Here is a 27,235-nt window from a genome sequence, read left to right as displayed (position 1 = left end):
CCACCCCACCCCAAATGCCTTTCATCATGTAACTTGTGTTCCATAGAGCTACTGTGGTGTTCTTGATCCAGAAGCAGTTATTGTAACATGTTAGCTATACTTAACAAGCATCTGTCTTGGTTTAATAAAATAAAATACATAAAACCCCTGTACCTGAAGTAGAAATTCAGTGGATAAGCAGGACTTCTGCACTGTGGTCTTGTTTGAAACAGAATAAAGCAACAGACATGCAGCAAACTATGATTAGTAACAAACCCTGAATTACCCAAGGGAATGATCTATGTTAACCTAGAACTGCAAGAGAGTTAATGTGATAGACTAACTTGATGGAAGAAAGTCTCTAACAGTTCTGAACCAGCCACCATTTGCTGCAGAAAAAAACCTCCAAAATCATTCTTGCTTTTCATCAAACTAAAGATGTATTTAATTCTATTCTTATATATTCTATCTTCTGTGCATGAGAAGTATCTAGAAAATTAGGAAAGGGAGGCTCTTTCAGAGGCAGCTTCTCGTAATGATTCATGTTAGAGAAATGGCAACTGCTGACAGAACAGTCCTTAGACACGCAGTAAATACTCAGAGCAGTGCATTCCTTTTGCAGCTCCCATTAAACTGCAGCCAAGTGTTACTGAGTTGTAGTAAGAGCAGAGGAGCAACTGAAAAACACAACACCTCAAGCATCAAGCTGTGCATGCTCTACCACAGAGGGGTCTGAAGCCAGGAACTGCTTTTATTTTTTATTTTAAAAGCACAGTACTTCCTATGGAGGACCACTGCTTAGGCAATTGCTTTTCCATGGCTTAGTCATCCAGCATTAAATGAGATGCCTGCACGATATGTTTTGACAGGTGCTGCTGAGCTGTTTGGTTGAGGCAGTTTCAAGTCATGTCTCCTGTTTGCTTTTAGTGGTTCTGGAACGGAATTTTTCTACTGCACTTAGTACAGTACAACAAAAATAACTGCTTTATGCTCACAATATTCAGAGGAGCAAAAGCAGTAAAATATCCTGAGCATGTGAATAACTATCTGGCAAGAATGGACAAAGTGGCCACAGGTCTTCAAACCTTCTGAAGGCCAAGGAGCCATGGTTCACGAGGTAGTTCATCCCTGTTTGCAGAGCACATTTTTCACCCACAGCAATACCTCTTGTGTCCTGGGAGCTGCCCTCCTGGAGAGTGAGTGTTACCCTTTCCAAGCCTTTTGAGTAAGGCCTGAAATTTAATTAATAAAGCCTATCTGGACTTCTCTATCTTAGTAAAGCAGAAAGAATGCTTGCAAATTTTGGCACACATACTTCTAAGTTTTATAGGAAAGAACGACACAAGAAAAAAAAAGAAAAGTAGGGGTCCATCCAAATCTAAGAGTTTAAGGCAGAAGAAAAGAGAGAAGGAGAGAACATCTTCTGTGTATTTACATAAACATGGCACAGGTAATTCGTGCCCTTATGTCAATGTAATGGAAGTCTAAGAGAAACCATATTACAGGTGAGAGTATACTGAGAAATGCCAGACCCTGTCCTGAAAGTAATGGGACATAAATTTGCTATCAGTGAAAAATGCAAGTCCTTCAGCCAGTATTACCTTTCTTGATGAAGAGGGATCAATGTACTGCCCAAACCAATGCTGCACATCAGCCAGCCTAAGGATATGTAGTCACTTCCAACCTCAGTTCTGTGTTACTGGAAGTTGCCCATATTGCAACACTTCTTTTGTTTTAAATGTTTAAGAAACACATTCCCCTGTATCATTTATTATCACTAGAGAGGAGGAAAAAGAATTCAATGTCAGACTTAACTCTTAAAGTAATTCTTCATCACAAAGATATTTCTTTACTCTATCAACTTAAAATTCATTATATAAATTGGTATGCATTAAAACAAAACATAGTTTCCATTCAGAAGTTTTGCTACAGGCTTTTTGTTCCACTGACAAAATACACTAAGGAGTGTAAAAAATATTTATTCAACCTAATTCAACATAACTATAATTTTCAATACTTAAAAACAAGATTTACAGAGTAATGACCTTTAACCACTCATGTGAAATCATCTTACAGTTCATACAGTATTTTATAATTGCATTTTTACAATAGCTTTACCTTCCAAATGAGACAATGAGCTTTCTCATGAAACATGTTTCAAACCCACTAATTTGCATCATTCAGTTCTCTCCATGAGACTTTAAAAAACAGTAATAAATTGCTTGGAAATATATACAGAGAAGACCACTGAAAAGCTGTTTTCTTGAAACGAGGAATTCTGTAAGAAATACATATTATATTGTTTCAAGACTATCTTACAGAGTGTAGCAACTTTCAGAGGCTGCTACTCAGTTTAGGTTTTATATAAAAGTGAGCCCACTAAGACAAATATCATCAGCAGACATACAAGGTTATAGTAATTCTTCCATTACAGCAATAGCCTCAAAAGTATTTGATATTGATTGAATGTATAATTCTTAACACCTGTATAGGTTTTTAATACTAATTGGCCTTTATATACACTTTTGTACAGTTTTAAAATATTACATCTTGGTAATTAAGATAAACATACTATAGAAAAGGTACCCTACTTTGAATTTCTCCTAACATACATTATTGCAGTCAAATAGGAAATCCATTCTGCATTTACTTCATTTCTGGTGAAAAGAAATATTTACTTATGAATAATTCCACTAGAAGATTTTTTTAAGCCATTCTTCATGCATTTGCCATACTAATATGAACAAGAAAAAACTTGGAGAAAAACCAAGAAATTGCTGTTAATAAAGAACTTCAAATACAAAATCTAGGTTAGGTCTGGTATGCAATGGCTGTGTTATGTTTGTCAGGATTTAACTTCACAAAACAGTCAACTTGTGTTGAAATTAGGTTTAGAAATACATCAAATAATGGAAGTTCTAACATCTCCCTCAGCTGACTGCTTTACACATATGGGACCAGTAAAGCTTACTGTATAAATGAACTTTATTACACATTCAAGATTTATCCTTTAGTCCTTTACAAAACGGAGACAAGTTACCTTAAGAGCACCTTACCCTGGCAGGACGCTCAGCTCAGGTACCCAGGGTGCAGGGTCAGCCCCCTGCAGCCAGCACTTCCAGCAGGGCAGGAGAGCCCAGCCCTGAACAGTGAGTGACACAGCCAGGGCTGGATGCCTCAGGGGACCCTGCTCTGTCAGTTCAAACGGAGCTTTAGTGTTCAATGCTGCTTTCTCATAGGTTTGCTAGGAGTATTTACACAACATGAAGGAATATGGAAACTAAAAAAGTGCTCTAATACTTAACTACAAAATAAGCAACTGAAATTTACTCTCTCCTTGTAATTATTTTAATTAAGGAGGAAAAAAATGCTATCCAGCACCAGTTACAAACCAGTAAAGCCATGAGAAAATGACACTAGGCACTGCAGAAGATACAACAGGACACTGAAAATTACCAGTAATAAAACAGTCACCTGAAAGCCACGCTAATTTTAACACCTAATACTTAGGTGGTTAAAGCTGACAAACAAGTCCTGTAGAGAGTGATCTATCTTCTGCTTTCTCTGTCATTTGAGTATTTCACACTCCTCATCTGATACCAGCAAAACCCAAGGAAAATTACTTCTCCTTGGTAATGACTCACATTCCTCTTCTAAAGCAATCTCCCTTCATTGTGTGAAATGCTAAACTGAATGACAGCGTGGGTATGAAAACACCTATAGAAAAGGCATTTGGATATACCCTACATAACTACACTTAAAATGTTCTGTAGTTGATTTTTTTTTTTCATTCAGTATATTGGCTCAAAGAAAATAATTCAAAAGCCTATTGCCCAACAGAAATATCCAAAAAATAATGAAAGCCAAATGCCAAATCACATTCTTAGGTTCAGTGGTTGCTGAAAGGATTTACCCTGCCACAAGACAGTGCTTTATTGTGTTTAAAGAAAAGAAAAATAGAGGAGCAGCAACTTATCACAATTTTCCACTACTGTGCAATAACAATGGAACCAATACAACATGGAAACCTGTTAGGTGAGACTCTGTGACATCTGGAGGTTACAGCCTTACGCTCCTTCTTGCTCAGGGTAATTTAAAATTTTGCGGTGAGCTTGGCGCAAATATTGCTGTTGCTTGAAGTAAACCTTAAAAGCTCCTTTTATAGCAACAAAAGCAATTCCACCCTGAAATAAAAAGATATTTTGAAAACTTGCACAGTTCAGTGTCATATCATGGCAAATGTTCTTAAAAATTTCCAGTCAGAGAAGATTTGTTTTCTAAACATATGGTATTTTTTTCTAAAGATTAACTAATTAATACAATACAGTTCCAAATTAGTATCTCAAAGTTTTCTGCCACAATGAACCTATTACAGAGGTTAATGTTACTTAAAGGGATTACAGACTGAAACTTTAAAAGCTTTTATTTCCTTGGAAGTCTCACCAATATTCTGAATTTAAAAATCAAAATTTTATTTCAAGAACAAAGAAAATGTAGATATGTATCTGCTTTCCTCCCTTCTCTCAATATATACTATATATGGCACAAGGAATAGTGCTGATAACCATTCTGTAACTAGACTGTGAAAAATGGCACTTGCCAAAACTGGAGTAAAATAAAAGCTGTTTTTGTAAAACAAACTTCCCTTCCCCTCCAGAAAGCTTTACAATATGTTAATTTAAGTCTTCATAAAAGACACCACGAAGATTTTAGTCTGCGTGAACATTTGCAGTATCACTGTTCCATGTAAAAGAGAAGGGTGCATAAACAGGCAGGAATTGAAAACGGGCTGCAGGGACAGTCAGATGAGCAGGGATTCCACATTACCAAACTCAGTGTCCTTGCCCTTGAAAGGCTATAGCCAGAGAGGTTATTCACAAAGGAAGAGATTGCCATTCCTCCTTCATTTGAATTCTATGGAGAGTTAATTTTCATCTCTTTATTAAAATAAGAAACGAAGGGTTTCTCTCAAAATCAGTAAACAAAAGCTAATATGGAAAGGTTTATAACATAAACACCAATCTTCCCTTACAGAGATTGTTCTTAGAAGATGCTGGCTCCTTGTCTTCATTGTCAGCCTTGATTACTGCTGAGGCCTGCCTACTACAGTGCCAGATAAAAGTTTCAGCCTTGTCATGAACTGAGATTAGTTTCAGTCATAAAGACAGTCTGACATGATGTTTGTCCACTGCTAAGAAAGAAAACCTTAAAAAAAACCCCTTCCTTTAATCAAATGCCACTCCTAAAATTCTGTATCAATTTATGTTCTTTTCTCCTTTGCCTATCTCCTTCACAATACTTCATATTCCTGTATGATAATAATTTATGAAGCAAACAGTATTGATTCTTACCAAGATTGTCCTTTGTAAATTTGAGTTAACACTGCTGAACATCAGCTTGCCAACTATCGTGGCAATGGTAGGGAACACCAGAGCTCCACACAGAATCCGCGTGGCAGAGACGTGATCTGCCAAAGGGTTGGCCTCTGCTGGGATACGAGGAACAGGACATCCAATGCCTAAGGGATAAGAATGGGGGAAGAAAAGGTTACACAGCCACTGCCTCAAAAAGAACCTAGAAAGTACATTACTGCCCACTCCCCACTCCACTATAAATCTATACTGCTTTTTGAGAAATATCCCTCTTCTCAGTGAATATTGTTTCCATTTCCATAAATGACTGCAGTTATTTTTACTCTCAAGTAAGACCCATGAATTTTAGTAGCTTGTTTTGTTACTAAAGCCTGAACTGAACTCACGTTCCTTCTACGCCTGCCCCACCCTTCTCAGGACATACTACACAAACACAATCTAAACAGATTGAATATGAAATAGAAGGATGGTGTTAATCACCTCTACTTGAAAATATCAAAAACTACTTGCCTATCCTCATCTCCTAAAGGCAGAAATTCAGTCTTGGCATTTCCTCTGAAATTAAATCACATTACCTGGAAATATGCTGTTCAGAATTTGTAGCTTGTTAGAGTACTTGCGCCACAGTCTGAGCACATAGTCCTCCCAGCGGATCATCTTGCCCAGTATTAGCATGACTGGGATGGTGGGAAGGCCAATCAAAAGGAATAAAGGATCAGCTCTCTCCATCACATCCAGACCTTCTTTGTGACCCACAACCTGGAAAATATGCATATAGTTGACAAACATAACAAAGGCCACAACAGTGTAACAATGTACAAATGAACAAAAATGTAACTTAAAAAGTTGAGTTTGTTTGAAGCTGCCCACACGTTTTAAGTTCCAGAAAAAAAGAAGACTGTTCTACCTAATTTACTAATTTCTCTTTGTATCCTTGGTTGCTTATGGAGCAGGAGAGCTACCAGCCATAGTTTGCAAATCATGAATCTTGCAGAGAGCTGTAACAGAATTCCTTTTCTTCAGATTCCCTGAATCTCAAGAAAGATTTCATGTGTAAAAAAAAAAGCCTAAACAACTGAAACACTAATAATATAGCAAACTTTCCAAAAAGCATTTAAGAATTTACAGTTTTACAACAACTAATTCTACACTCAGAAACTGAACAGATACTACTGTTCAAAGGATCAATTGACAGTAGATACCTCAGGATGTTTTTTATCCAAACTTTATGGTTTTTAGGACTATCTTACATAACAGAGATTACAGTATTTAACTGTTGTTTTCCTGGACAATGCAGGAAGATGAACTTTACTTTCAACTGTAGGGAAATAGCAGCACATCTTCACATGTACCTTGTTTTCCAATGTGATTAGTTCAAGGATTTTAAAGGATCATTATTACTGCTGTGTGTACGCTTTTTTACTGACATATAAAAAAATTAACCAGACTTTTCCATTTATAAAATGCACATATTAAAACTGTAACAGAACGGTGCCTTATGTCTTCTAAAAAGTATATTGTTTTAATTTTAAATAAATCTAATAGGCCTGAGGATAAAAAAGTACATTGGAGTGGTAGATATCCTCCAGAGTTGCCTCAATTTAAGCAGTATAAATGCTAATACAGTCCTTGAGCTGCTTCCAGGAAGAACAGGCTCTTTCATGACTTTTTCTGTAACAATCTGTGAGGACTAAAAACACTAAAATAATTATTAAGTTTGTCAGGCACTGGATTTTCTGATGTGTTCCCATTGACTTCTCTTTTTTTCCCCACAATAACTTATCAAGTCTTCAGTTGCACAAAAATTAGAATCAGGAGGTAAGAACATGAAACAACAGCAAAACTGTAAAAAAGGAAAACAAGGAACCCAGTACTTCTGGAATAGGTAGGACACTGGGAAGAAGCTACAGTAATGTAGCACAGTACCTTCAAACTGTACATTTCTGCCTTGCTCTGGAAAGCATTCCTTGTTATGCCTCTAGAACAGCAAGTTATGTTATATACCACAGCCTCTAAAAATAGCATAACGAATATTGGTACTGCCAAAAGATTATTCCTGAAAAAACATTCAGCATTTGTCTTCCAGCTTCCTCAGTATCTTCTACTCAAGCTGTGAAGTCTGACACTATCCTTTTTCTCCTTATAGTCACTGCCCATCAAAAAAAGCCTCAGTATCTTGTCTCTGCTTTAGATTACTGTATTTCTCTGCTTTCAGTAACTCCATCTGACTTGTTACTGACTTAGTTACCACAATGTCAATTCTGTATTTATTTTTCTGTGCCTGAAGTCTAAAAATAGCTTTTGTGCTTCTCTCTGGCCCTTCAGCTAAAGGAGAGGAGTCTGAAATGCATCAGGAGACATGTTGTATTAAATCCAGCAAAGCTGGGGTGGCAAAAGGGATAGAAAGGTTTCCCTCTACTATCCACTCAATCTCCTCCTCTACAAGCAAAACTAAATTATTGTCTTGCCCAGCATGCCATCCATACAATCAAAACATTAAATCATGAAAACAGATAATTGTTCATACCTGGGATTTGACCAGCTGCCTAAACTAATATTTAGACAGATCCTCACTTAAAAGCAAAACAACTTCAGAACAAAGCATTTATTTTTCTATTTGGCTACGGAGTTCTAGGGCAGCTAAAAAGATCACAACTTCCTACAGAAAAAGGGCTCAGTGTAGCAGTGAGCAAGGAGAAAAGGACTGGTGCATTTCCAAAGTCTGGCTGTATTATTAGAGATGGTTGTAGTGTTCCTGTTGGGGCCACAAGAACAAAATACCCAATGAAAAAATATTTAAGTGCACCACTCTTTAATACACAGACTGATCCACTGGACTGGAGGTGGTGTTGAGAGCCAGTGCACATCACCTGTGCATCTGCCTGACCCTTGGCCCCTTCCCATAGGGAAACTGCAACCACTCATCTGGGCTCCATTTCTGCACACAGAAACTGAACCAAACAGCAAACGACCTTGAGAGGGAGTGACCTGCAGAGCTGCACAGTACCACACATCACAAGAACTACTGCCAAGTGACTTACAGGGAGAAGAACCAGGCTGTATATTTAAAATTAGAACTGTTTGGAGGAGTATTTATTAACATAGAGGTTTGTTAATTCTACCTACAGCTGCATTGGCATCAGAAATACTTTTATGCTTTCAGGCAAAACACAGGTTATGGACTTGATATAGGAATCAGTAACTAAAAGGATAACCAAAGTGCTTCTGACTGTACAAACTCTGAAAACTCTGATCTTGTGGTTGAACTATGATTGCCATGAACAAGTCTTTCCATTAATAGTCTACCACCTGTCAACATTACTTTTTTATTTAAATAGCAAGTTCACAAGAAAAGAAGCAGGAAAAGTATTCTCCCCCTTTCAACTAATCATACAGTCCAAAGTAATTAAAACATTTATTTTGCAGTGTTTTGCATTTCTTGTTTATGAATGAATTGCATCATTCAGAGCATATATTTTCCTTTATACAATTAAATTTTAAAAAATCACATTATCCAGAAAATACTGTACCGTGTTTCAATCTCAACCCTTTGAATGTTACTAGCAAAGCTTTTCTTTAGGTAAGAGGAAAGATAAAATCTCATGTCCTTTCAAGAATTACTCATTATTGGCAGCTAGGTGGTAATGGCACCTGTTCCATGAGCACATGACTGGCTTCACCAGTCTGCCACACACAGGGCAGCCAGCTAGAGCAGCACTGGTTTTTGTTAGCTGCACACTGAACCACGCCCAAACAGGCAGACTTGCATTTATAAACTAGGACCAGTTAAACGTGAAAAACCATCCTGAATTCACTGTTAGCTACACTGAAAGCAGGTAAGCATGTTTTAAGGCAAGGCGAGAGGAGCCTGAGTTGGCTTTAGCTTTGAAAGTTGGCCAGAAGGAGGGAGAGGTGCGCACCTGCATGACGGTCACCGCTCCGTACGTGACGGCCGTCCAGTATATGGAGCCCACCATGATCCCAGCTGCAGCGAAGGGACACGCCTTTGAGATCAGGCGATCTGCAAGATCCAAAACGTAAACAACTGGACCTGTGATGAAGGAAAAGTAAGGGTTCAACACAGATATAGAGAGATGCACACACATAAAAGCATACTGTAGAAAGCTCAGCATCTATCACCAATAAGAAAGAGCAAACAAGGCAAAAGACAAGTGTGACATACCACATGTGCTGTTTAAGTGAGAATATATAATTATTTTTAAAAAAAGCTATTAAGCTAAAATTGTAACTTCTTTCTACCTACCACTTCATTTACCACATAACCTTTCCAGATTGATACACTGCTTAAAGCACTAATTTACCCACCGATTAGTTTCCTTTGTTTTGAATAAGGATTGTTCTTTTGTAGAAACCACTTTAGGCTTAGTGCCTTTTTAATTTGTTAGATATTTTAGTTTTCTAAAAGAAAAAAAATACTGATTTGTTGTAATGTACTTCATGCTCTTATCTTTGACAGCTGCACCTGGAAATTCTGTCACTAAACTATGGCACTTGCAGTAGAAAGTAACACAGTTAATACAAAAGATTCCTTCCACTGGAAGAGGCTGCATTCAGTATGTTTAGAGGATCACCTCTCAAAACACTGGAGGAAAAAATACTCCTATTCAGGTTATGCAGTGCCTTTGATAACAACAAATGAATAGGTTCATTGTTCTGTCTGTGCACAACTGCACTTTCCAGACTTTCACAGGGCAAGACAATAAATACCCTGAGTACCTTTGGTGAGACAAACAAGGGCAAAGCCTGCATCTTTCTTTGAGGGACTGCAAGAGCACAAGTGAAGCAAAAGCCAGAACACAGAACGTATATATGAAAGTGAAAAACATCATCACCATAATCTGCACTACTTTTGTATTTGTCAACAAATTCTACATGCAGACTGTCCTCCCACAGCTCATACGCATGAACAGTTCCTGTGAGCTCCCTCCTACTTTTTCCTACCAAAATCAGTGACAATTCTCAAAACCAGCCTTCAGGCATTCCTCAAGTAACTAATCCTCCATGTCTCTCAAAGTTTACCCATAGTGACAAAATTGTGACTCCTCTTTCATGACTTAGTTCTTCTTCTTCTAGAGAACAGCTCTATTCTGAATGATTTCAAAAACCCCTGTTCTACTCAGCTCAAGTCAGCTGGTGACCAAAAGCAACAGGAACATCCAGTTCAACTCTTAACAGTTGTGTTTGACTTTCCAGAACACTCTTAAGAAGGTGCTGGGATGTCTATCAGTATGCTGGGAGCAGCAACAAGGTCAACTCCAAGTACTAAATGCACAGTAGTTTACACATCTTGACTGTTTCCCAGAGTCACTGACAAAATTGTTTGGTTGTACCATTTTGGAAACTTATGTTTGAAGACAGGAGACTCAAATGACACTGAAAGTTGCTTTATAACACAAATACTAACAAATTACACTGACTGAAACAAATCATTAGGAGAAACTTGGCCAGAGAACTGGGTATAGAATCTTGAGAAAATACTAGAAAAAAATTATTGAAACAATCTTTTAATTAGCCCTTAGGACGGAAGTGGTGAGAAAGGAGGACAAAACTGATTTTGCTTTTTAAGATGGTAGTAAGGAAGAAACAGGAAAATAAATATAACTGATACGCAAATTAAAGAAGGAAATAAGAAACAAAAATATTTTTCCCTTTGAAAAATATATCATGCTTTAAAGAGGTTTTTTCTGCCAAACTGTTTTCTGTTTATTAAACTGAAGAATTATCTAAGATATACTTCGGTTACTTTCAAAGTGGTAATAATATTCTTCTATTTAGTGAAAGTTCTCAGAAGAGCAGAAAACAGCTCACAAGAACATAGTTACCACCAATCACCAGAACTGATAGGCAGTATCAAATCTAAAATGGAATTATGATTTTGAGATAGATCATGAGAGATTGTTCTGAACTAGTAAATACATTAAAAAACACCCACTTATATACCTATATTCACTGACGTCTCCTCAAGTTGTTATTACTTCTAAACTATAATCATAAATTAAAATTCATGTTGGGGATATCCTTTCACAGAATTTTTAGAAAAAAGTTTCCAGAAGTACATTAGGGAAGTCTCAAAGTAAATAAGTTTCTGTGATGCCTCAGGAAGGGTATGACTAATACTCTCTTCAAAAGACACCTGCTGCAGAAGAAACAGGGCCACTAGGAAAGGCTTCTTGGCAAATTCTTACTGTCCTTACTCTGCCTGGTGTGACCTTGATTGACTTGTAATTGAATTGTGCTACAATAGCTTTGGGTTACTAGAAAGTTACAAAAGGGCAAGACTGGCTCACTGGTTTAAGGCACTTCAAGGTCATGATTGATGTTCCATGGACTCAAATTTCCCAGCTCTACTACCGATGTGTAGTCTTACACGAATCTGAATTTTTATGCTCTTAGCTTTAAAAATGGAAAAAGATGGTATTGTGAGGGAAAATATATCAAAATACATGAAGGGAGTCTCACATATCTGCATGCAAGAAGCTGAACAACCTCATGCAAGAATTTTAGGCCAGCTTCAGAATCCAGGAATGTTGGAATCTAAGCTTTCAAATACAGTGTGCCACAAATTGCAGGAACAAATGAAAATCCCTGTTATGTTAACATATCCTGTCCAAAGTATAGTTGCTTCCCCTTTTTGTCATTGTCAAAATAAAATGCAAATGCAGCTCACACTACAATTTCATCAGTCAAGATACAAATAAGGATTTTAAGTAGTGTCAAGTTTTGTGGTGCATTCTGTGTCCAGACAGAAACCCAGTTTTCTTCCCAAAGTCAATGCTAGATATTATCGTTTGATGCCTTCTTTATGATGGAGATTTACCCTATTCAGCAAAGCCAAATTGTGGTTGTTATATGAATAACTTGTAGTAAGCTTCATACTGGTTTATGTCTTTTTTTATATCAACAGTGCAGTATTGTTGTGTATATTTTATTTCCCATTACTCAGTGTTCTATCAGGGTAACAAATGTCATCATTCAAAATTCCCTTGACACCTTAATTTCGTCAGCCCTTAAGCTAATAAGAAAGGGGTCCTGTCCCAAAGAACTGGCAGTGAGTTATTTTGAGCTCTTTCATTACTGAAATAAGATACTTTAAAAAAAAATCTTATTTAAAACCCTCTCAAATGTCTGCACTCAATTGCTACATCACCATTTCTTTAACAAGTAGTTTTACTTGTAAAGAAAATTTAAGTTTCCATGGCAACATTTGATTTTCTTGATTTGCTTAATATATCCCATAGAACACATGGGCAAATGAGGGCTGAAATAACAGCAAGCACTGTTAACTTAAATACATGCAATGTACTGTGCATTATTCTACTTGGCTACTCAAGTAAGAGACTCTGGAAGATGATGTCCAACTTTTTTTTTTCACTTTGACAAACAGAGCTAGAGCAGTACCCAGCAATCATAAATATCCTGCCTCTTGATTACAGGGCAATATTGACTCAGAAACACCTCCTGACCAAAGTGAAAGTATGTTTTCCCAGTAATACCACGTCCTGCTTAGGAAATTCTCCTCTGATAAGTGTCTCTGCAAGCTGAGTCAAAAAAAGAATGTGTTTATGTGCTGTGTGGCAATTGCTGAAAGAAGTCACCTTCCGCTCAACAAGAAAAATAAATCCATTAGCCAGGAAATAATTACAGGTCAATCACAAGATTTATCTATATACCTAAGTGGAATACATCCAAAAATTTTAGATGGTATTTAACTAAGCCACCAAGCAGGATGCAAGCAGAATACAAAGTTATTTCTTTCTGTCTGGACAAAGGAATAGACAAGTTTCCAACAGAACTGATGCTGCAAGCACAAGAAAGGAAAAGAAAAAAAGAAAGCAACCAACAAATAAACAATTTAAATGAGCCATATCTTACCTAGCTTTGGAAATACTATTAAATATTCTGCATTGCACTGAGGACAAGCAACTCTAGCAGTACTGTTTCCTCTTTGCTTTTCATCCACCCAGCGCTGCAGACAAGTCTGATGCACCCATTTGGTGGAGCCCCTGCACCTGCAGGGCCTCACCCACTCTGCTGTCCGATCGTCCTCATCGGTAGCAAAACAAACCCAGCAGCTTCTGTAATCACAGACAGGGAAAAAAAGAGATATTTTCTGCTACTTTTACATGCTTAAAATAAACAATCACAGGTGAAAGCATGCAGCTTTAGAAAATGTGCACCTAGAGATGATGGTTGTTATTTCATTCTTAATCACTGGAAGTGTTAGCATTTTGTACCACAGTTTTGCTATAAAATCAACATAATAAAAATAATTTTACAGATAGCTAAACAACTGCTTTATACATTCTGAATTATTAATTAAACTTTTAGATAATTTATGATTAAAGAGCACTGAGATTGTATTCCAGCCTTTGAATAATTCAGCAGATAAAAAAAATCCTATTTTTTTAATGTTTTATCATCTCCTTCTACAACATTTTGGTAATTTTTTTTTTAATTTTAAAAATATAAGATCAATAGTGTAGTCTATTACTTGGGAAACGAAGTATGGATGTAAATTTAAACTGTGGTGGTCCAGAACTAGAGCTGCCTCAGTTTGCAGTGAGAAGACTTTCCAGTTGATGACTGAGACCTGGAATCAGAACTGTAGTTTCTTCCATTCATCTTAACAGGAAGGTAAAATAAAAGTCTGACTTGGCTTTTTTCTGTCCTTCCCCACATTGCTTTGTATCAAAATTGTCATGCTATTCACTCCTGTAACATCCCCCTTCTTTTTGCCTTCACACTCCCAATGTGCACCTACTGCAGTCCCAAATGAAAGGACACACTGAGCTTCCTAAGCAGAAGGAGGAAAGACAGACATGCCACAAGTTACTCAGAATCTAGATCAAAAAGCTGAGAGCCCAACTAAGATTTGTAAGGATTACAAAGCATAGCTGACATTTTGGTTCATTGCCCTCCATATCAATTTCTTACAGAATACAAGTTTTCGCATCCTTCATTGATTTTTATTTACATTAAGAATCCCAAAATTTACTTTAAGAACAAATAATACCATACAATACTACTGACAAGTGTTCCTCTTCAGCAGTTTTTTTCTGCATTACAGGTAAACATTCACCCACTCATTCCACATCCTATTTAAGTCTACAACTGCTCTAAATTTGTAATTCAGATTTTTATTTATAAGTTAAAGGCTTCACAACAAAGCTAATTAGGTCTGAGGATACCATCACAAAATGCAAGTCTAGAGTTTATTCAAATAATGATTTAAGCATGAATATAATCTTGCTACACTGCAATTTTAACTCGTGAATTTGTCCATGACAATGGTTATAGATTAAATTCTCGTCTCAAGTTCTCTTTCAAGGTTAGTAAATCAAGCAAAATATTCATCTTTTCGTTAATTGCTTCATCCAATTTCTTGCCAGCCAATCTGGTACCTGAAAACCTGAAAGACCTATGAACAGAATAACAAAATCCTTTACAGACTTAAACCTTTAGCAAGTCATGAATAATGAACAGTAAATTCCCTGTACACTGTCATCAGCTTTATCTCTTTCCATTGACAGCAGCTGTAGCAGAAAGGACTAAATAAAACCATTTCAAAACAGGTATCCAGGCTGTTGCCAGATTTTCCATTTTCTTGTACTGAATAATATATGACCTTGATTCTTACCACTGAATCAGGTTGCTACTCAGATAACCTGAAATAGAAAGGGCTGAAAAGGTGGAACAAAGCATTGTTTCTGATAGAAACTCAAGCCTTTTTCCTTGATGACTTTCTACATAGCCAAATCAATAACACTAATGTATTTTTCCACACTTCCTTGGCTCAAAAAAAAATCAAAACAAAACATACAAAACCCCAGACCAATATCACTATTGCAACTCTGAATATAGGGTTACAAATGCCTTTTAGATTCAGCTCCCCGGCAGATGAAGCTTTCCAGTCTCAAAAATTCTATTCTGACTCTGAGAACAATGCATTTTTTGCCTCTGTTTTTTTCTCTAGCAAAGGCAAACTCTTTTCAGGGCACTGCTTGTGTTAAGAGCGAAGCAGATGGGGAGAAAGTTATACTGAAGATTAGAGATCCTATACTCAAACGTTACATGACTAACCCAAGAAACCAAGGCCTGCCTAAAACCAGGTTCCTCCAAACCATAAGTTTCTTACCAGTAAGGACTTGCCCACTCTCTCTGGTACCTGGCTGGAGCTGCAGCTCCAATACACCTGTAAGACCTCCAGTATCAGATATACCTAGACTGCTCTCCTTTATATTAATCTATATCCCTTCTAAAAGTTACTTTTTTTCCAAAACCAGTCTTAGATGGGAGGGGAAACAGTATCTAATTCATGTTATTTAAATCAAATCTGACTCAATTTGTGAAAGCTGACTTCATCATGAAGCAGCTTTGTTTTCAAGCAGGCGTGACTGTGTGAAGCAATACAAAAAGTAATTTTAAAGCAGTATGTTGACTGTAGGTTGTTATTATACACACTAGTAAAAGATTTGCAAAAATTTTGAAAGCCCCATAAGCCCAGCAGATATCCCTGTATCCACAACACTTAATGGAAGATGACTTGCTAGACTGGGACAGCACAGCTGTTTTATGATCTGCTTTCAAATATTCAGTATTGCAAGTGGGAATGGAAACATCTTGCAATTCTTCCCCCTATGTTCAGTGGCCTACAAATATCAATGGTCAGCAAAACTGGAAAACTTCTCAGAAAAGAAAGTTCTACTAGACTTTTAGACCTAACTCTTACCATGGGAAATGCAAATTTGAACATGCATGATGTGCCCTAGAATACTGAGCTAAAAATGCCATTTCCCCTCTCATTACAGTTCTTTCATAAACCAAGAAATTTTCTGCATTTCTCCCACATCATAAACCACAGCTCTTTTCCTTCAAGTGGCAGGAATTTGCTGATGTCTTGCTGCAAGAGTAAAGCATCCTTGTCCTGCTAAGCGTGAAGTGTCTGAGCAGCTAATTGCAATTGAATTTCACATCCAAAAGGAAGCAAGTGAAAAGGCTGAAACATAACTGATAGCAACAATAGCACAGAGAGCCAAGTCAGTGAGGGTGAAAACATACCTTGAAAGAAATTACTGAAAGCATTCCAATAACTAGCCATGAAAAGGCACTGCTCTAAAGGATGACCCACAAGTCTGCTGTTTGCAAGAGGCAATTTTTCAAGGCTTCTGTAACAACTTTTTATGTATAGGCTATGTTGACAGATAAAGTATATTTGATAACAAATAGTGATAAACTTTACACTAAACTTTCCAACTACACTCTAAGAAGTACAAGCTCACGTTTAAGTTGGAAGAACAGGATGTCACAAAAATGGAGTTACTTAGTAGCATTAGGCTGCTTTGGAGCTGGCTGGAATTTTAGTAGGGGGACAGCAAACTGTTCTCTCAAAAAGCAAGAGAAACACCTCATTGCAAATGCTACCACTCAGCATTTCCTTTTCCTGAGTGTGAAGAACCAGCAGCAGTAAGATCTTACACTAGAGGGCCACTGCATGAGGGAATGCAAGCCTAGCCTACAAAGCCCTGATAAAGCTACAAAGAGAGGAGGAATACCATTAACCTGAGAAACGTTAGCTTATGTCATGCTTCACAGAGGAGATTAAGTGCCAGAAGAGATGAACCCACTTGTAGGGATACAAATGGAACACTGCTCTTTCCCCAGTATTTTCCTGGCCATCAAACACAGTGGAAAATGCTTTTATCTTCAACCCAAAACCCACCTATCAAATTCAAAACACCCTTACACTATCCTAAGGGGAAAAACACACAAAGGAGATACACTGAATGAAGAACAGATAGCGGTGCAAAAATAGCTGTCTTAGATGCTCCATCCTGGCCCCAGCGGATGCTTTTAAGGCAGCATGGTATAGCAGCCATATGCCAGCCTGTACCACTCAGTAGAAAGAAAAGACGTTGTCAAAACACCTTGAAACTAAGTCTAAGATTTTCAAAGGAAGTCTTGAAAGTCATCTGACCTTATACCCAATCCTGCTCTGCCTTATCATCAAGGATAGCATGCAATGCTGGGCAAAGGAGCCATTGTTAATAATCTAGACATAACAGTAACTACGCTTTACTACAAAAGCAATGCTTTCAGCACAAACAGCTCAAAAACAGAATATCAAGCTAATGTTGGTGTGAACATATGGTCACACAACTGGTATTCACATATAGGTTCTGACTTCCTCTAACCTCAGGATGACATCATATAAACTAGATTTCAAAAAGCTTTTAATAAAAGCATGTGGATAACTAAAACCCAGTAAACAAACATATTAAAACCTCGTATTATTAAGAATAATTAACTAGAAAGTGTGCCAGAAATATCTGATTATCAGAAGTTCAATTCAAGCTTTATTATATTCTCAATTATAGCTTAAATCAAGGGGAAATATTTCACACTTGTATTCATTGCATTATATAAAGGCAGCGGTACAAGTAAAGGACAGTTCACCAAATCCTGCTGGCTGCTTTCTAGCTTGGGGATTAAATTAAACCTTTGACTGCCAGGCATCACCTATTGTGCTTAAATTGGGCCTTAGGAAGTTTGTATGGTCTTTGCTTCTAGCCAGCTTGGAATAAAGAATCCCTACTCAGATCTAGCTATCTTGTTGTGTTTTAGCCTCTAGTTTGCCAAATCCAGACTGTCAGTAAAAAATTAGCTTTCATTCTGGATAAATTAAACTTTTCCAACCAGTTACTCAGACACATTCCATTCATAAAGTCTTCAAAATTCAGTTATCTTAAAGGCTTTAGTATTACCATACTCTTACTTTTTCAAAAGGAAAAGCTGAGCAATCACCAAGGCGCGGTGACCTTGCTACCAGCCTTTAAATATGCAATAAATTTTGATGTTAGAAACATTTGTTTTATTCCCTAAGTGAAGGAGGGAGAACAGGGCCCTTCTAGACGTGTACAAAGGACAAATCAGGAAAAACTACTACTCAGACAATAAGCACTTTATTACTAAAACATTATAGATTTTGCTAACTGAACTCTTAGCAGCTTAGCCTACAACTAACAATTTAAGCTACTGAGTGCCTGCTGCGGGTGGGTAACACTGACTCTTACCATCTTAGGAAGAAACACAAAAGTGACTAAAGCTAAGTGGAAAAAGAAAAACCAACCAAACAAAACCTAAACAAAGAACCCCATATATACACACAAAACAATTTACTTCCAAAACTGAAACATGCTTTGAAGAACACAATTTGAACAGAAAGTTGACATGTAGTCAGTACATACATAGCAAACAGTGAAGAATTCTAATAGCATTAAATTAATGCTTTAAAAATTTAATGGAGTTTTTATAATGCAGATAGCATATGATACGATATAGGGAAAACATTTTCTCATGCATTGTTTGACAAATCTGTCAATAATCACAAACACAGGAAGTAACAGAGATGTGAAGCAACTAGGAAATTACATATTAGAGGCTATTTAAAGTCACTTCCTTGAATGTGACTTTAAACATCTTAATTACTTATTAATTACGTCTAAGATGACCAGACTCCAAATGAAGACAAAAATACATAGTTTCTATTAACCAACAATGCTATTTTGCACTGGGGGAAAGGGGAAGGGAGTCGCATCAGAAAAATAGCAATACTGATATTTGTGATGCATGTACAGAGCAGATGACAGATGCTAAAAATATCAGGAGCAACCTACACACAGAATAGACCAAGTCTGACCTGCCTAGGACTGTAACCATCTTGACATTAAGCTGCTGCTGTGATAAGCAAATGATAAGAAATGCAAAGTTATTCACAGAGTCTGTATCATGTGAGCTCAATCTCCTGCAGCCATTTTCCAGTGTCACACAGTTAATGCAGAAGTACAAATGAATCTTTAGGCACGGTAACTTTAGTTACAAAAGTAAATACATTAGCACAGATAACTGTCAGAAACCCAACGTGGTTCCTGGCTTTACACTCAATTTTTAGGGAAAGTAATTGTGAAATGGAAGTTTGATTTTTTTATGTACTTCTAGAGAATTTCATGGTTAAACTGACCATACAGAATAAGCAATCTTCCTGTTGTGTTCTTCCAAAGAAAAGAGAAGAAAAACATGGAACTGTAGTCCTCCAACTGCAAAAAGTGGAAGACTCCAGAGCAAGCAGACTGCTTTGAACTCAAGAGTTTATGACAGATACTATTACTCAAGTTATTCTCAGTTTATAATTTCTACTTTTTACCACAAAATTTACAGTATAAGAGAACAAACCAAAAAGCTCTGCATAAGTCAGTCATCATATATAATCCTAATAATAAAAACCAGAACAATTTTTGACCTAAAAATTACCAAAAATTTTTAATTAATTAAGTTAAATTCATTTCATGCCGACAAGATAAATTCTTGGGATTCTAGTACCTCAAGAACAATAAGAACCACCAATCAAATGTGAAAATTGAAAATTTGGAAATGCCTTTACTCTGAATAAATGTGAACAAAATTGCAAGGAGTCTGATCATAACATTAAGTAACTCTTCTCGACAAGCTGTGGAACTGACTGCATGACTCACCAGTAGAACAGTCACAAGCACCCTGCACATGGTCTTCTGTAATTACATCCCTCACAGAAAGCTAACTTATGTTGGCACATTTTAGCCCAATCAAAAATACCCACTTCTAAACAAAAATATTCATATTACAGGAGCCACTTAGAAGCAACAAACGAGAAGAGATCTGAAAGGTACATAATGGCCACATTGCACATTTAAAATAGAGGGTCTTGTCTTTTTTCTAGAAAATTTGTAAAGAAATAATTATATCAACATGGCTTAAAAAAAACCCCCACTGAATGCCAGCCCCTCTTGTCCATGACAACTCCATTATCTACCACCTTCCCACTGTACCAGCAGTTTCTTTTACTATATACACATTGAAGAAGTGCCGCATGGCCACAGGAGGAAACAGGCAGAGATGCATAAACTGAGAACACTGAACAGTCCATACTTCTCACCAGCAATCACCTGACAACCTAGAAACACTAACAACACTTACCTAAAAAAATTGCTTTTGTGAAAGTTCCAAAACATAAGCACATTCAAGGATTCCCTGGTTAGCCCTTAAATCAACTGGTTACAGGGGAAACCATTATATAGCAGGCCAGTTTAATTTTTATGTTAACTTAGAAAATTAGAAATGAACAGCTAGTCCCCGATTTAACACAATTTCAGTGCAAAATTTTTTTACGCAGCATTTAAAAGTGGACATTTGTAAGTTTTCTTATCCTACAGTAGTGTTAGGCAGGAAGTGTCTAATCCTTCCCTCAGGATCACTGACACAAAAATCCTGAGCATAAGCACTTGCATTCAGTTCTAGAATTTTTTTGACAAAAAGCACTCATATTAGCATTAACATGACAGGAACAAAAATTCATTAAGAGAAAAAAAGCAAATTCCCAGTCCAACTAGACAGGAAGTTACCTCAACTTCTAGGCACAAATTTCAGAGCTGCTGCTAAAAAAGGCCAAGTGCAGATTTGCTAGAAAGTGTCAGTGGACTGTACCGCCCTATTGGCACCTCCAGCATAGCATGCTTAAATTATGCAGTGCAAATGAAACTGTGTTGTTTTCCCACTTAAACTGGGATTGCATCTAGACCTGCTATCACAGAATTACAGCTTGGAAAGGACTGCAGGAGATCTTGTCAGACCTGCCCAAGACAGAAGCAACACCAAATTCACACCGGACAGCAGAGCATTCTCCAGCTGGGTCCTGAAAATCCCCATGGGCAGAGATCCACATCTGCACTGGGCAACTTGTAACCAAATTCAACTGCATCACTCTGTGATGAACTTTTGCATTCAAGTTTACAGCTGATTCTCATCATCCTGCCAGGAACCTCCACAGCCAGTCCTCTGAACAATCTCCTTGGCAGGTAGAAGGTTATCAGATCACCCAAGCCACCCCTTCACACAGGCCTAGTTCCCTCCAGCTTTTTCTAGTAAGTCATGTGCTCCAGCCCCTTGACCAACTTATGTAATCTCAACAGTTTCAATTAGAAATACCAGCCAGAAGCAGTTTGCTTTAACCATTTCAGATTGAGTTCTCTTATTCTTTTGCACTGCCCATGAATTTGCTACTTGTGGTAAACTACAAATGCCAGTAAAAGCATGAGCAAGTCACACACTCATAAAGACAGGTATTACATCGTATAAAATCTAGTACTTGGCCCATTCTGCTGCTGAGAGGAAAAAAATGGTGCATCAGAAAGCACTTATTTTCACACCAGGAATTTTCCATCCTCTGTGCCATGCAGAAAGGCCATAAGCTGGCTAACATGTCAAAAGCACCAAACAAGCCTAAAACAGCTGGCATTTCATTACCACTTTAAGCACTACTTTAAAAAAAGTTGTTCCAAAATTAATACCTTAACCTTTTGATATTTGTCTGTAAATTATTATACATATATTTATTCAACATTATTTGCATTAACTGACAGAAGTCTCAGCTTCAGTGAGCACTTTAAGACGCCATGGCAAAGGAAACCATTAGAGCTTTAAACACTGTTACAGAGTCTGAACACTTTTATATGGAAGAGATCAAGAAACATGGTTTTGTAGAGACTTTTTAGATAAAGTGAATATAACAAATGAAAGTATTATCTGAATGCCTTCATAATACATGGGATGCCAAGAGTTTGAGTACCAAAAATTATTAAAGTTGTCTCTCAGGAGTTTCTTCACTCTTAAATAGGAAGAATAATTACCTACTGTCTGCAGGTAGAATTTAATTGCTAAGCAGCAACTAAAACATGTACATTTGTTCCTAAGCATATCAAAACAGACACCAGAGATAAAAAATTACATACATAAGTCCACAGTCAAAAGGTTAAGGTAGTTTATAAATAACATGCTGACACCTGTATGTTTCACATGGGCAGTGTACAGGTCTGCATTAAGTCTCCACTAATCATCTTTACTGGTAAGACACAGGAACAGGTCAATCTGCATAGAACCTTCAGCATAAAGTGAGGCAAAATACTATGGGATGTACCTGGGATGAAGCAGTAATGAGAAAGCCAAGCTATTATGAAGTTATGGTTTCAAACTTATGTGTGATTTTGCTTTTTCCATCCTGTATCAACATCCATTTCCACAGAGTTGGGGTAAAACAGGGAAAAACAACCCCCTTGTTTCCTTCCTGGTAGGGATTACCTCAGCACAGTCCATTCTCTACTCTTACACACCCTTTCCTTCTAAGCATGAATAACCTACTCTGAAGGAAGAACAGAAAGCCAGGTACAGACACTGACAGACTGACCAGAAATGAGGAAGACCTCTCTCAAAAGAGTTTAACTCTGTTGTGAAGAAAGAAAATAATTAATTGAGGTCAGACAAGGAAGAGAGACATGCTTAATCAGTATAAGTAGAACAGACAGACTGAGTAACTGCAGAGATGGCATTCTGTGAAAGATCATACATAAATCCTGTATTGTGTTTGATGTTGCTTATTAATCTGCATATCTTAGGTGGCTGAACTCCACTCCTACGAAGAGTTACTTGCGTGTCAACTTCCTCAGTGAGAGAAATCAGCACAACATACAGTACAACTTTAAGATGTTCAGAATAAACATCTTCAATCAAAGACCACACTGCACTAATTATATTGTTGAGGTTGTAGAATTAGGATCTTAATCCAAAATTGTGCATTAGGTTACTAAAGTATCAACAGTTAATTGTGCAAATAAAACTAAATCAGTGCCTGCACTTTCAAAGAAGGAAGGAAATAACTGAGCTCAACACACACACCACAAATGGTGACTGGAATGGAAAGAGAAACTGAAAATTATGTACAAAGCCACTGCATATTCTTTTTCTTGGGAAAACATTTACCGTGTAATCAGATAACAGTTGAAAAAACTGAAACAGAAAATCCAACGCTATTTTGCAATTTTTGAACTACAATTGCTAGCATTTTTCCTATAACTCAGTGATCTGGCAAAGAGAAAATTTAACTGCAACCGTACTCCTCTCTTGATAGTAAGAGTGATTTCTTAAGCAAACTAAAATGGATTGTTTAATTGCTTTTAAAGTCTACCTGCAATTTCAGCTCCCTTGTCTCCTTTCAATAGGGAATGGCAAGGGGAGAGACTTTAAAGTCACATCATGTTGCTCTAGTTTTTATCAAGGATATCGACCACAACTGAGCAACTACCACCCAGTCAGAAAATTAAGAATGCTGATTCAAAAACCAAACCATGCTAAAATTACCACTGTGTTGATTCTTCAGCATGTACCTGCACAAGCCTTCAACAGATTATCCATCAAATGTTGACCAACATCTCTGAAGACTGAAGCAACAGCAAGCAATGGTGACCGTGATCTGACCAGGTGGCAAATACACGGAGAGAAGGGAGCAGTTGTCTTTAATTTGGATAGTATATGAAATACCCAAATCACTACCACGGGAAATGCTTTGAAAAACAGAACCCCACCATTCTGAAGCCCTGGATAACCAATTGCAATCCACGTATAATTCAACTGAAGTCAAGAGAATAAAGCTTAAAAATATGAGTACATTTTAGCATCACAACTCACATTAACAGCACATAAAAAACCCATTGCCACCTAATTTCAAGTTTTAATGAAGACTAGTATAATTCTGTAGTTTATGCATTAAACTAACATGAACAAAGGCATTTAAAATAATGAAATAATAAAATCTCACCATTCAGATAGATTATTAATCCCTGCCTTCAAGTGTACACATTAGTCCAGAAATATGGCTTTTTACCACAGATTGAAAAGATTTCTGCTTGCAGAGAAGGACAGTATTTTAAGAATTATTATCTGGAACTGTGTTATTTGAACATGAAAGAAGAAAAAAATTACAAGAGGGATGGAAATTCCAATTTTGAGACTACAAAAGATGATGCCAATCATATGGATTAGTTTCCTAAATGCTGCAGATGAGACAATCCACAATGTAGTGTCACTTCACAGTCATGCTTCTTGTATTTATGCTACAGCCAACCCTTCAGGTAAGTATAAAATCTGTAGCTAGAAATTTTGAGCAACTAACTCATTACATCTTAACAGCTATTTACCGCCTTTGCTATAAATCCATGAGTTGCTTCCTAGACTGACATTATGCAGGCAAATAAAGGATGGAGCACAAGATACATCAAAGAGATGATTCCCAGGCAACAATGCTATTAAGTCAGTCCTTGCACTGGAGAAATCCAACTTTATCACAAAAAAACCCTGTAGTAATACAGGTATAGAATCTAGGAGTCAAGGAAGAAGCCACCTGTTTCCTCTCAAAAACAGAGAATTAAAGAACTTGCTCTGAGAGCTCTGACCCTTGTATACAAAGCAGTGCATGCATTTAGATCTACAGCAACACCTAACTCCTGATACAACAGCATGTCACCACACTCGGGGGTGGTCTATGTACTGGAAACAGAAGAAAACCCAACTTTTACCCTTCCTTAACAATTAGAATCCAAATCAAAGTCATCTTCACTGGAAAGCTGTTTTCTGTATTCTTCACTAAAAGATCTGCATTTTATTTAGAAGTATGCACTTTGTGTTAAGCTATAATCATTAGCAATCCCTCTTTTTTGCAAGATTTTGCATATCTATTTTTTTTTCTCACTGAGGGAAATAAATATCTGTCATGAGCAAAAAAAGATAACAGGATAGGAGAAGTATTTCCATTACTCAGAATCCCCACAGATAACATAACCATGGGGTAGGTCCCTTAAGATGAAATACTGAAGGTTTATCTTGACCACCACTACAAACAACATGACAGCAGTTATGTACAACCTTCAGAAACATCAGCTGCATAAAAATCTGTTTATTCCAATGCTCCACACACCTAATAAACAAGAAATATTATTTACACTGATTACATTTTGAAGTCTTGGTTAGTCCAAAATCCTACTATTCATCTTGTGCTATACTCTGAATTAAATTACTTAGCTCCTTCTTGCTACTACATTCACCACTTGTCACACGCCTGTTTCTAAAGTTTCCTATAATAAGCCCAAGGAATTCTTCTATGAAAGGTACAGCCTCTCTTCATATCTCCTTTTATGCTACCTAGGTACTTCAAATTCTTTCCCCACTGTCCTTGTTATTAAGGAAATCAGAGACGCTGTCCAGTTGTTTTACATACCAGGCTACTCCAAGTGTACTAGAAAAAGTCTTTGAAAAGAGCCAGAGACACAAACTATAATTTCACAAACTTGAAAGGATACAAGAATATTAAATGTACATTAAAACCCACATCTCTATTACAGGTAACAACTGAAGAACAGTAAACTGGTTTGGCAACCAGGTAACTAATTTCCCCTTTTTTTTTTTAATTAACCGTTTAATTTAACAGCTGGTCACAACAAAGATTACAAACGCCACCTCACAGCCATTCCCAACAGGATGAAGTAGGATTTGAGAGTGTGATACAACAGCCATGGGCATCAGGGCATCCACTCAGAGGATTATGGTTTCCTAGAACTCCAAACCACTATACTAGACTTCAAAATTCATGATGCAGATGAAAGTTTGTTGTTTCTATTTTTCTTTAAGAGGAGTTGTTTCAGCAATACTATTGTAACATAAATCATCCCTTTATCATCTCTTACTTTTTCAGTTTTTCTAGAACACAAACTTTCCCTCCACAAACCACTTTTATCCTCTTTCTGTATCAAACTGGACTTCTCATTCTCACCTTGCAGGCTGCACAGCGTCCACCCCTGCCTCCCATAGTTTGTATTTCCATCACTTGCCTAATGACAGGCTGTATTTCACTAGATACTCTTTCCTTAGAGGCAACCTGGAAAGGGGAAAACCACCAGGCTTCTTTTTGATTCCTTACGACGAAAACTTGACAGGTTCATCAACAGAAACCTGATTTTTTCTGGATCTCCGCCTTCTGAGACACCAGGATATTACAACTCCTGCATAAACACTCCGTGACTGTGGTTTATAGTTTGTACGGATAGGTTGCAAGGGCTTTCTGGATAAGTCCAAATTACACTTAAGGAATCTTAGGTGCTCAGTGGAACAGGGTGAAAGTGCTACGCATTCAAGTAAAAGCATAAAGAGAAAACAAATATAATTAATAGAATTTACAAGTTAGGAAAGATGCTTGAGTCATTATACTTCTAACGTTGTAATTTTTAAGAACGTTCCAAAAAAGCTGTTGTAGACTTTCTTCAGATCACAAAACCAGCAACAAAACAAGGCCGGCTAAGCTTAGGTCATCACTTGGTGCCTCACTTTGCGCGTCCGTCAGTGCGTTCCGTACCCAGAGGCCCTCCTAGAGCCAGGGCCAGGCTCCTGCAGCCCCCGGCTGCCCCAGGGCCCGTCCGAGCCCAGGCACGCACACCCCTCCTCCGGCCGAGGGCTGCGGGAGCGATCCCTCCTCGCCCCTCAGTGCCCGCGGTCCCTTGCGCTGCTTTACGACAGCTCGCACAACTTCTGCCACAACACCAAGGATTTTAGAAGGCAAAAAATGAAACCGGACCAGCGACACCGGCCCCAAACCCGCCGCGGGGTGCTCACAGGCTCAGCCCGAACGTGCCCTCCCCGTACCTGTCCATGGTCTGCGGCAGCGCCAAGCCCGTCTGCTCGGCCATGGCCCCGGGCGGAGGAGCGGGCCCAGCCGAGGGCCCGGAGCCTGACAAAGGCGTCACGCCTGCGGCGGCGGAGACAGGGGAGCGAACGGCAAGGCGGCAAATCCGCCCTTCCCCGGGTCGGCCGGGGCGGCCCCTCCTTCGGCAGGCGGGACGCGGCGCAGGGCCGGTGGCCGGGACAGGACGGAGCGCCCGGGCCGCCGCGGGGAGAGGCGGCGAGCGCTGAGCGCAGCCGCGCCGCCCGTCACCGCCGCCCGGCGCGCAGTGCGC

At 38.0% G+C, this 27,235-nt stretch overlaps 1 protein-coding gene across 1 annotated transcript; it reads right to left on the bottom strand.

Moving 5' to 3' along the window:
* Positions 1–1,942: 1,942 nt before the first annotated feature.
* Positions 1,943–27,058, bottom strand: MARCHF5 (membrane associated ring-CH-type finger 5). Its single transcript, XM_063405589.1, has 6 exons — positions 26,925–27,058; positions 13,245–13,447; positions 9,272–9,402; positions 5,927–6,110; positions 5,331–5,497; positions 1,943–4,163 (listed from the first exon to the last, which is right to left on the bottom strand). The coding sequence occupies exons 1-6, from the start codon at positions 26,966–26,968 to the stop codon at positions 4,047–4,049; spliced, it is 846 nt and encodes a 281-aa protein (XP_063261659.1). The 5' UTR covers positions 26,969–27,058; the 3' UTR covers positions 1,943–4,046.
* Positions 27,059–27,235: the final 177 nt, after the last annotated feature.

Source organism: Prinia subflava, chromosome 9 (assembly GCF_021018805.1).
Source record: "Prinia subflava isolate CZ2003 ecotype Zambia chromosome 9, Cam_Psub_1.2, whole genome shotgun sequence".
Lineage (NCBI taxonomy): Eukaryota > Metazoa > Chordata > Aves > Passeriformes > Cisticolidae > Prinia > Prinia subflava.
This window is presented reverse-complemented; position numbering and strand designations above follow the sequence as displayed.

Coding starts and splice junctions, on each gene's coding strand:
- MARCHF5 (XM_063405589.1), bottom strand. CDS start 26,968: ATGGCCGAGCAGACGGGCTTGGCGCTGCCGCAGACCATGGACAG. Junction 9,403..13,244: donor AATAGTATTTCCAAAGCTAG/GTAAGATATGGC, acceptor CCTTCATCACAG/GTCCAGTTGTTTACGTTTTG. Junction 5,498..5,926: donor TCTGAACAGCATATTTCCAG/GTAATGTGATTT, acceptor CTTATCCCTTAG/GCATTGGATGTCCTGTTCCT.